Source organism: Tenrec ecaudatus, chromosome 7 (genome assembly GCF_050624435.1).
Source record: "Tenrec ecaudatus isolate mTenEca1 chromosome 7, mTenEca1.hap1, whole genome shotgun sequence".
Taxonomy (NCBI): Eukaryota; Metazoa; Chordata; class Mammalia; order Afrosoricida; family Tenrecidae; genus Tenrec; species Tenrec ecaudatus.
In genome coordinates, this window is record NC_134536.1 from 22,270,462 (window position 1) to 22,282,464 (window position 12,003).

A 12,003-nucleotide genomic window follows, 5' to 3' on the forward strand; every position below is an offset into this window, starting at 1 on the left:
GGAAGTTGTAATTTCAGTTGAAATCCTGTTTTTTTTCTCACTGCAGATTCAGATACCACCTCAGACGGAAGAAACTCACTGGCTCCACTTTGCTCCAGTGGAGAGGCATTTCTATCACCGCCAGCACGAGGTGTGCTGCCAGGATGCCGTGGCAAAGCTCAGGAAGATTTCCGACTGGGCTCTGAAGCTCAGCAGCCTGGACAGGCGGACGGTTACCTCCATCTTGTATCCACTGTTAAGACTCAGGCAGGCCTGCTGCCACCCCCAGGCTGTCCGAGGAGAGTTCTTGCCGCTCCAGAAAAGGTTTTAAAATCAGTTCCTTGTACTATTATTAACAGTAAAATCATAATTGAAGTAATCAAATCGTACGGCGTCCTCGATAGCCAAAAGTACAACTAGTATTCACTTAATACTGAAGCATAATTAAAACTGCACTACCTGTGCTCTTTAATAACAGTGATGCCTGGTCTGGTCTTTAGAATTGCTTCTGGACTAGAGATCTAGAGGATCTGAGTTACAGACTGAGTAGGCAGAAAAGCTTTCTACTCCTATTGAAAGGGTTATTTTGCTGAGCAAACCAACATTGGAAAGCTTAAGGGTTTTCTTTTTTTTTTTAACTTTAGTAAGATTCAAGTATTGAATCTTTGTTTTATTAAATTGTTTTATTGGAGAATTTAAAAATTAGTGTCTATCTATCCTTTTAAAAGTAATGAGTACATGGAGCCAAGGTGGTATAGTGGTTACTCATTGGGCTGCAATCGTGTGGTAGACAGTTCAAAGCCACCAGCAACTCCTCAGGAGAAAGACTGGGCTCTCTACTCCAATAAACCGTTATAATCTCATAAATCCATGAGGGTTGCTATGAGTCAGCATTGATTCGATTGTGATGAGTGAGATTAATGAGTACAAGAATGAAGAAAATGTTCTAAAATTTGTGATGTTGACCTTAAAACTCTTTTTAAGGTACTAAATATTGAGTTTTATGTCAATAAACTATAAATATTTTTAACACTGGTGGGGGGTCCTGGAGTGGTCCAGGAGGTGTTGCAAAAAGAGATTATATACTTTATCCTGTACTCAAGAAAAAACCAACAACTCACTGCGACCCTATAGAACAGGGTAGAACTGCGTCTGTGGCTTTGAGACTGTAATTCTTCACAGAAGTAGAAAGCTTCATATGTTAGCCTCATGGTTAGAAGCCCAAAACGTAACCCACTACGCCATTAGGGCTTCTTTGGGCTAGTGTACAAAAGTTTTTAATTTCCAGGGGGATTCAGAATAAATTTTACGCTGAAAGGGGAATTATAGGACAAATAGTTTTGGGGAACTATCACTTAGAGCAAAGAAAAAATTTTGTTAAACATTGGAAGATTCTTTAGCTTAGAAAGAATCATATAAACTTAAATGAATAGCATTTGACTAAGGTCTTAGTGCATTTCCATGAATGACTTGCTATCTTTGATCCTCCTCTGTTAGAAATGTCGAGTTTCTGCTTGGGAGTTGGTGAAAATATAAAGAATGCTATTGAACTTGATACAACAGGACATTTCAGTTACTGATATGACACCAAATGGCCACTTGCTAGTTATTATGTAGTGTGAATAACGCTTGTGTTTTCTTTATTTTCTATGCCCTCCTTAAGCAACATTTTACAGTGTTACTGCTCAGAGGGCTTAAAAATGTTAGACCCTCCTTTAAGGAGCCCTGGTGACACTTTTGGGAAAGCATTGGTTGCTACCCACAAGGCTGGTTGTTCAAACATGCAAGCTGCTGCTTGTAAGAAAGCTGAGTCTCTGCCCCCGTAAAGATTTACTAAGGTTTGAAAACTCATTGGCAGTAGAATTTGCCCAGCAGAAAATAAAGTAGCTATAAAACAAAAGGTGAACGTCATAGATTTAAACTTTACTCCTAAAACTTCCACAGGTGCCAAACTTGTGATGAATTTGAGTTAAGAAAAGACATGCTTAGGATGCAGATGAATTTTTTTTGTCGGTTATTTGATACATCTTACCACTAGTAATATGTGTACACAACACTCCATGTTGCCCTCTGTGATTTGCTGCTGTTCTCATTCTTAGAACTGCCCCTGTGGGTTTCTGAGACTAACTCTTTACTGGAATAGAAAGCCTCAGCTTTCTCCCATAAAGCAGTTACTGGTTTCAAGCTGCTGACCTCATGGCTAACGACCCAAAGCTTAACCCCTATACTACCAAGCCTCCTAATGTTTGTTTGCACACAGGAAATGTTAGCTGTTATGTGCCAGGCCCTAGAGTAACTACTTTTACATGCACTAAATTGTTTAGTCTTTTAAAAAAAACAAAACCTTCCAATCATACAGTTTTCCCCATTTGCAGTGGACAAAACTGAGCCTTGGAGAGGTGAATTCATTTGTTAAGGGTCACAGAATATGGCAGAGTTAAACTCAAATCCATATGCCTTGATGCCCAAGTAAGTATGCTGAGCTGGTCTAGCATACTGATCTAGTATGCTCCATGGCATCTCTTCTGTTTGCAGTGTTGTATGTAGATTTCTGTTCCTTTTCTGGGCCAGTTCCACAGACCTTGATGATTTCTACTTATATTTTTCTCAGTGATATTTTGAGAGCAGTGAGGGATCAGGACGCGTGTTGATGTCATCAGTATCAGGCAGCTATCACTTCCAGCACAGCAGGAAAGAGGTAGTTCCATTAGCATCATCATTCATAAGCATTTTACTTCATCGTTATGAAGAAGGAACAAAATAGAGCAGAAACAGAAATGTGTCTAATTCTGGCCTAACCCTCAGCCCCACCACAGGAAAATACTAAGTAGCCTGGGTAGTTAAACTTAATGTGCCTTTAAAATGCACCAGGAATAGATTAAAACTATTCTTTTGGGAACGGTGTTTCTGGAATATAATTACCTAGCAAATAAAAGAGGAAACGACTACTTATGATACTGAGTAAAATTATAGGGATAGTGGGGAAACACTTTTTGGATGTCTTCAAGACCACCTCAAGGTCATTAATTCCCTTGGGAAAGTCCTCTTCCTTTGATTTACTGCAAGGAAAAAATGCCAGGCACAACCAGTGGAGGGGAGAGGTACATGGAAAAAAGTCTGGGGAAATCCAAGCACAGGCGGCTCCTTTCAGTGGAGTCCCATAGTCATGGTTAATTCCTCAACTGTGACATGAGATTGCAGTATGTTTGAAATGTTTCCAACCAGGGAAGTGCATTAGAAATTCAATGCCATTTTTGGTGGGGACAGTATTAAAATTCTGAACTCCCAGAAAAAAAGTTGGAGTTCTACTGAAATTGTATTATTTGTACAAACACTGAGGCACAGCAAGCCACACTGACCAGTTCAGGGAATGACAGGAGCTTTCCCCATGGAGGTTTCCAGCCAAGGGCCAGTTTTAAAACAGGCCTTTTTAAAGGTAGCACACGGGACTGTTTTAACCCTTTTCCACTCATGCCCCTATATAGAGGCAGTCCTTTATAGGAATCGACTAAAATAAGTTATTTGTGGCAATCTTGTTTAATCTTCTACTTACTCCAAGACCAGATAGGAAACTGTATGCATTTGGATAAATAATAAAAAAAGGAAATATCATTTAATAACTAACTCCTCAGTGAACTGAAGAAATGGTGGGAATTATTAAAAGAAATTTTAATATCTGTCTTATCACCAAGCAACTTTAATCTTCTTTTACCCCTCCCCCCTTAAAGGTATATGTCTTTCTGTCTGTAGAAATAATCACGTAAACTGCACATTATAAATATTAAACCATTTATATTAGATTAAACTTTGAAATTTAGCAGTCTTATTAAGTGAGCTATTACGCTCATATGACTCTGCATTTCCCTCTAACTTTCTAGCAAGTCAGTTATACATTTTTGAGATAAGGTGTAATCTTTAACCACAAAAATGTCATGCTTATCACTGATTTGATGGCAATTATTGGTAGTCTGGTAATTTTTCTTTGTTAATGCCACCTGTGACGGAAAAAAAATCACATAACCAATATTTTGTTAATGGTTTTAAACATTTCTTCAGAATAAGTATTGCGATTATTTTTATTGCCACCCTCCAACTATGAAAAGTTTTTATTTTCCTTTATTATTCCATTTCTTGGTTCCCACATCAGGGGAACCATTAAATATTTTCCTCTAACATTAACACATTTTCTTTATCATTATGGTGACTATATATTTTTGATGGTTCATTCTGAAAACATTGAGTCATCTATGTCCACTGCTGTATTGTCTCAGGAATTGCTTTGTGGATCAGACTATGACATTGCACTTGACCTTTTTGTAGCACCTGTTATTAGCATGATACCCTTGTAGGTGCTATAAGAAATATAAGCAGGAATTCGATTTTGGTTCGGCTCTTATGCAGTTTACAGACAAGGGCAATAATAAGATTATAGATTTCTTGTAAAGCAAATGTGATCAATTTCACAAGAAATACATATAATACTGTTATGGATAATTAAAGTAGGAAACTCCTTTTAATTCATTAGTTAAGTCTTTTGCTGAAGTGTCGTTTGACATGATGCTTGGCAGAGCATCATTTTTTACAGGTAAAACAAATTTTAGTCTTAAGAGATTAAATAAGCAAGTATGATTAAGGTTCACATGCAGTCTTGCATTCTAATGTTCATAGTTTCTAATATGTCATACTGCACTTGAGGAAGAGTTGGTTTCTTGTTTCATTCTAGAACACACTGAAGTAGAGAGATGTTTAAGAATGAACAGTGGGGGGGAAATTTTTTTAAAAGAATGAATAGTGGAACTAGAAGATTGCTTGCTTGCTAAAGAAGAAGTGGTAATAACCAGTTAGATGATTGTTGTAAAAACAGAGGTGAAAATAATAAAAATTTATAAATTATCAAGGATGCATGAGGGTGGGGGAAGGAGGGGGAAAATGAGCTGATACCAAGGGCTCAAGTAGAAGGAAAATGTTTTGAAAATGATGGTGACAACAAATTACAAATGTGCTTGACACAGTGGATGGATGATGATAAGAGTTGCGCAAGCCCCCAATAAAATGATTTTTAAAAGGAAAAACTGAAAAACACAATCAGGAAGAAAAAAAAACAGACAAAGGGTATTTCCCAGGGGTTCTTCCTTTTCTAGGACTAACGCTGGGGAGACCGCAGGTGGTCTTAGAAGTCATGAGGCTGGCTACCAGTCCCACCTACCCTCTTCCTGACAGCGTAACCTGCTGCAAGTTACTTGAAAGCGAGCTCATCTTCACCTTCAGTTGAGAAAAAAACAAAACTGAGATGAAGAGAAGGGGCAGAGTCTTTGGGCAGTCTCATGCGTTCTGTCCCTCTTACTGCTAGCACACTCAGGATGTTCTTCCCAGTGTGAACCATCTGTGTTTTCTTTTAGCACCATGACGATGGAAGAGCTGCTGACATCCTTGCAGAAGAAATGTGGGACTGAATGTGAAGAAGCACATCGGCAGCTCGTCTGTGCCCTCAATGGCTTAGCAGGCATCCACATCATTAAAGGTAGACGGTGATTGCTTGGTTATCTCTGGTTCTTCTATGTGCTCTGTGAGGAAGGTTTATTATAGTAAAAATTAAAAATCTTCCCTCAAAGGTGCTCTCACACATCCCTGATAGCAATGCATGTTGGTTCCTTTTATTGGACAGCTGCGCTGTCTGCTCAGAACATTTCACAAACCTTACCATGTCACCTGGGCTTTGACCAAATTCTCTCTGGGGAGCCTCTCTCAGGGATGCCAGGGTATGAGTAGCATCCTAAATGCTCATTCTTGGCTGAGGCATTTTGAACGTCTAGACATAGAAGAATGTTTAAATTTTGACACATTGAAAACTAGAAAATGCAAACAATAGTGACATAAAACAGACCGCTGATTGCACAAGGACAGTGGAGTGAGAGGCAGGAATGGAGTAATGACTTTTAAAGGCATCCTAGAATCATAAAGGTGACAGATAAGTTCATGATCTTGATTGTGATGGTTTCATGGTGGATACATATGTCAGAACTTAAATTACATAAATAAGTGTGTGGAATTTATTTTAGTCACTTGTAATTCATTCAAAAAAACCAAACTTACTACCACCAAATCAAATCTGACTCAGCAAACCTATAGGACAGAGTAGAACTGCCCCCTTTGGATTTCCAAGACTGAATCTTTGTGGGAATAACAGGCCTCATCTTGCTGTAAAACAGCTGGTGGTTTTGAACAGCTGACCTTGAGGTTAGCAGCCCAAATAAACACTGCTCTAAAAAGGTAAGTTGTAAGACTGTAGAATTATCTCATGCTTGAATGAAGAAATTGCACGTGTGAGAGAGAGACATTGAAATTGGATAAAAGAAGGTGCTAGGTCATATTGTCTTATCTGCTTATGGTAGAATTGTGATTGCTTTTTCTTTACTCTGGTATTTTTTTTATATTCTGTAGTTTTTCACCAATAATGGTAGGATATTTATAATAATAAGAGAACAGAGTTAGTGTAACAACTATACAAAAAAACTCTGTAAGTAGTCATAAATGACCTCTCTTCCAGCAAAATCTAACTGAAAACAGTTCTTCTGAATAGCACCAAAAATTTGGAGGTTGTAGCTTGCCTGGGAAAAACTGTCAACTAACAAATAATTATCCCCAGTGAAATGAATTCTTGTATTTGACAGAAATGAGTTCTAATGTTTTATTATTATGAGGTTTTTTTTTAAAGTAGCTTTCTATTACCATATTTATTTTATTCGATCCATTTCCATGTACTCTGCTTACTTTTATAGTCAACTGGGGGCTAGCTCAGAGCTGCTAGCTTTGTGTTAGAACCATCCATCCTTGCAGAAATTTATTCTATACTTTCTCTATGATTCTGATAACCTTGCTGCCCATATAAAGTCAAGAGTCAATTTTAAGTTTAATAAGTCATTAAATGATTTTTTTAGCAAAGACTTTTATCACTGAAGTTTGAATTTACATTAGGAGACTGTAATAGATCTGTACCTTGTATGCCATGATAATTCTTGGGCACTTTCCTATTTGTTGGGCTTCAAGCCATATGGTCAGCAGTTTGAAAACACAAGCAGCTTTCCTTTCCTGGAGAAAGACTGGGCTTTCTACTCCCGTAAACAGTTAGAGTATTGGAAACCAACAGGGGGTTGCTATGAGTCAGCATTGACTTGGTGAGTTTGGTTTTGGAGTTTTTCTTGCAGTAGTGAAGAAATTACTGTGATAGATATATTAAAAGCAATTTAAAAAAAACTCTTAAGGTTCTAGTGTAGATCATTGAATTTTATTCTTTGTATAATGAGTAAAACTTTTTTTGAGTAAAACTTTAAAATCATGTAAATAAATGTTTTATAATGGTGAAATAATATCTATTAAGCATTTTTATTTTTTATATACAAGCAATTCTATATTCATGTTTCATAGAATCTGTAGAGTGGTTATCTTTTGTAGTGTTAGAATTGGAAAGGCATTTGATGATAAATGCCAGTTCCTTCAGTCGTTCTGCAAAGCTCCTAATGCATCAGTTTTGTTGGGTGCACAGATTGTAAAGAGAATTTACCACTATTTTCATGAACTTTATAAGACTTAAAAGAAATCAATTGCCCAGAGAAATTGTATGAGGAGATATTTTAAGCTTTTTTGGACTGTGTTTCCTGCCTTAATTTACTAGCTCTTCAGGGAAAGAGCAAGAATTAGAAAGTATCTGTTATTGTCCTGGCTACTTGATTAGTGTGATGACTTAGAAAGACTCTCAGAAGCAGAGTAGAAGGAACTCTAAATGCGAATTCAAAAAGATGGGGGACCCTGATCTATTGTAGTTCTTATTGTGAACTTGACTATATGATTCAAGGTTTCTGAACCAGAGTTTTCTCCCTCAAAGTATCATTCTTAGTGTGAAGGGAAAGTGGAAATGCTTTGAAAATTATTATCTATAACTACAAGAAAAAATGGGCATATTACTGTATATTCCTGATACACTAGTCAAACATAGCACATGTAACTTCTTTGTGAGCAAATCTTCTCTAAAGTATTCCCTAAAAAGTATTCAATTTGTTAGCAGTGTTTACAAGTTTGCATCTTCTCTCATGAGCCTTAATCATTTCCATCATTTTCACCGCTTCCTCTACTGCTGAGTGTGCCCTCTGGCTGCTCAACTTCAGCTGCCTGCACAGTCCTAGTGAAGGACTGCACAGACAGCCCTGCAGCAGAGCCTCCAAAATGAAAGACACTGCTTCAGGCTTCTCTTCACCTCATTGGGGAAAATTAGGAAATTAGTATCATACTTGTTTCTCAAAGTCCTGAATTAATGGAGGGGAATAATTGCAGTTGAAAACTATAGAGTAATTAACCGTCATAAGTGAGAAATACTATGCATAATAATGAGATCTATTTTTAAATATATAAATTATAAATGTAAAATAGGAATTTAAAAGTATTTTAAGGCCATTAAAATTCAACGTCATAGCTGAAAAGTGATCTTTTTGTGTTTTATATGTTACATAATGCTCATGTAATGTATTTGATATAATTCTCATAATTGCCCAATTATTGACGTATCATTCCTATTTTTCATGGAAAAACAACTTTAAAAAGCCTAGTTACTTTTTTCAAGATGACAGCTAACAAGTAAAGAGTAATGAATTTGCCCTTGATCTTTTGGCTTCACATGAAGGAAGTATTTTATTTCTTTTTATTATGATACCATCTGCTTTTTTTTAAATCAAATAGGCATTTATAAAACACGGTATGCTATTTATAAGAGATGGGAACTCACTCTTAAGTGGAGTAGTATATACCTTGTAGATAATGAAAATTACTAACTGCATTTTTCCCATGTTGTTATGACTCCAGAGTTTGGACAGTGAGTTCATTCTTCACGTGGCCTTTTCTCGTGTCTTCTTTTCAAATTTATTTTCACCATGTCCCTGCTGTGGAATTACTCATGATGGGAGGGGCTTGGGCAAAAGGTTATGCATCATTCATTTCCAAAGACTGTAGGGTCAGTGTCGTTGAATATCAGGAAGTGCATCAGAGCTCTTTGAATCCGTGCCACAGTCGCTGACTGGCTGCAGTCTGGGGACCTATCCATACCAGAGCGCCTTTACAAAAGGATATGCCCCTCTGACAGGGTGTGCCCCATTCCAATGTGGAGATCAGACTGCTGGTGGAAATCTGATTTCTGGAAGGAATCAAAAATTCTTTCCAAGCACCAGAAATATTTGCTTCAGTTTAAGTTCCTCATGAACTGTAGCATCAAACACAGATATTCTGATTTTGAATGCCTTGTTTTCTGTAGATATTTATGGAGAAAAACAACTTGATGATATGGAATCCCCAGCACTTTGTTAACTTGGAAATACTAGTGCCATCAAGTGGCTTAAGAAGGGGAATTCCCAAATTTGGCTTAGACTTACATAACTTATTAGATGTGCACATGTTGTAGAGTTGTTCTCTTTCCCCCCTCAGAGAACAGGTCTTTTTTAGCAAACATTAAAAAGAAAAATAAAGGATAATCTAGGATAGTAATTCAAACTCAGCTGCTTATATTCTAATTTAGTTATTATACCTTCCTTAAAAGGGATGGTAATAATAGAGAATAATTTTAAATTGGCCTATATACTCCAAACTAACTGCCATCAAGTTGATTTAGACTCATAGTAACCCTATGAGATAGGGTAGAACTGCCCCTATGGGTTTCCGTGACTATAAATTTTTATGGGAATAAAAAGCCTCATCTTTCTCCCTGGGAGAAGCTTGTGGTTTCGAACTGCTAACTTTGTGGCTAGCTGCCCAATGAGTAACCTACTTGACGTGGTCACAAAGGATAGTATAAATTCTAATAGAATCCATGTAACTTTTGAAAAGCTTGAATCAAAAATCTTCAAAATTAAACAGAAACAACTAATTGTGCAACTGACACCTAGTGTTACTCTTGTATTATAATATTTTATTATTATGAAAATAATCTTCCTCAGGAAAGTGAGTGGAATCTGGCTGACTATAAAGAACTGTGAAAATATGTGTTTTAGGAAGTTTTCTTTTAGTAGCTGCTAGAACTAGATTGAAAGCAACAGCATGAAAAATGTGTGTAAGATGATCGGGAAGCATTGCCCTCAGCAAGCTGACACTAAAATATCTGTGCACCTTTTGTGTCTGTGTTTCATGATTTTGCTACAATTACAGTATATTTTTCACTGTGTATGTGTCTAGCATTTCAGTTTTTCTCCAGGCAGCAAATAGATTAGCCTCTTATGTTATCCAAGGTCAGTATATTAACAAATGAACACAGCTAGGTGCTAATAAAACTTTATTCTTAGACACTGAAATTCCAATTTCATAACATTTTTTTACAGATCACAAAATATTTTTCTACTTAAATTCTTGCCCCTTCCCCCAAACATTTAAAAATATTGCACCATTCCTAGCTTGTTGGATAGATAAGAACAGATGGTGACTAGATTGGTCCTATATGCCATAGATTGCTAACATGTGCTTTAATTGGTACCTTTGAATAATTTTGAATAGCTGTTTTTGAGTGAGCTGTGAGTGAAGAAACAATATAAGATGCACGCATCTCAGACTTGTGATTTTTATGTCCAGAAATGTACAAAATAATGATTTAGATTTTTATGTAGCACTCTGAATGCACATAATTTGATGTCTAATACCAAGGAAAGCTATACCAACTGAAGAGAATATTATTTTACTAAATGTTTAGTGTTGTGTCTTAAAGATTTGTATATGCATGTCTTTAGTGACCCTAAATCTGTAATTTCAGACCTCATAAAGGCCACTTTTTCTTTTTTCAAAAAAAAAAAAGGGTATAGTGAGTTGTGAACATTAAGTTACAGTTTATAGTGGTATACCCATCTAATAGAGAGTAGATGGCATTCAGAGCTAAACACCTGCCTGACTCTTGGCTATGAAATGCGCTGACCCCTTCAGGTGAGCACGCCTCGGCAGCTGACCTGTACAGAGAGGTGCTGCGCTCCTCGGAGGAACACAAAGGAAAACTCAAAACGGACTCACTGCAAGTAAGTGCAAACTAAACAACTTCAAGTCAGTGTTTTAATTGATTGCGACCAAATACCGTTTCTAAATATTTAGGAGGACAAATTGTCCAATTGAGCTGAATCCTCATCTTTGGGGATAAAGTTTGTGATTTAGCCCGTTTAATGACTGCAAAAGGTGATGTGTATGTATTTGCTCAAACGGTTCGAAATCACAAGTGTGTCTTTGTTCAGGACAGTATTGGTCACAAATTGACAAGATAAAATTATAAAGCCAACCGTATAAAAATAAAAGCATTTATACGTCAAAACATGAGTCAGTTTTACCACTTTTGCATCCGAATATCAACATATTTAGTCACATGGTTATTACCAAAAGAAGAAAATGAATTATATATCCAGCAATGGTACTAAATACAGAAGTAAAATAAAGTGAAGAGCTAAGGAAAATAATTAGAAATTAAAAGCAATAAAATCTAACAACTCATATTTAGAGCTAATTTAGAGGGTTTTAGATATTTGAAATATGATATCATATATACTTGAATATGAGCCTACCCAAATATCAGTCGAGACACCTAATTTTACCACAAAAATTACATTAAAAATGTGGTGAAAAAACTCAGCCTATAGACAAGTATATACCGTACTTAATTTCCTTCCCTATCTTGGTGTGTAGTCCAGTGATTCTTAGACACAATGCTATAGTTAAACAAAGACCATTTGCCATATATACTCAAGTACAAGCCGAGCTTTTCAGCACATTTTTAATGCAGTTTTTGTGGTTAAATTAGGTGCCTCAGCAGATATTTCGATTGCCTTATACTCAAGTATATATGGTATTCATTAATTTTGGCAAGCTTAGTTTTGTATTCCAAGTGAGGCTTTTTGTTTACTATTTATATTGCCAGTCTTTGGGACCCACATATTCACATTGCCCCACTTTAGATTAGGGAATCAGATAGAGGAAGGGAGAGGATTCAAATGTACGTGTACTTAAGTTCTGCCTGGA

General features: G+C 36.6%; 1 protein-coding gene across 1 annotated transcript in view; it reads left to right on the forward strand.

Annotated features, from left to right (window-relative positions):
* Positions 1-12,003, forward strand: part of SHPRH (SNF2 histone linker PHD RING helicase) — a 100,923-nt gene that overhangs the window by 34,866 nt on the left and 54,054 nt on the right. The window contains exons 13-15 of the mRNA XM_075554424.1: positions 47-303; positions 5,379-5,500; positions 10,927-11,015. Of these exons, the coding sequence (XP_075410539.1) occupies positions 47-303; positions 5,379-5,500; positions 10,927-11,015 (468 nt within the window). The remainder of the gene's footprint in view (positions 1-46; positions 304-5,378; positions 5,501-10,926; positions 11,016-12,003) is intronic.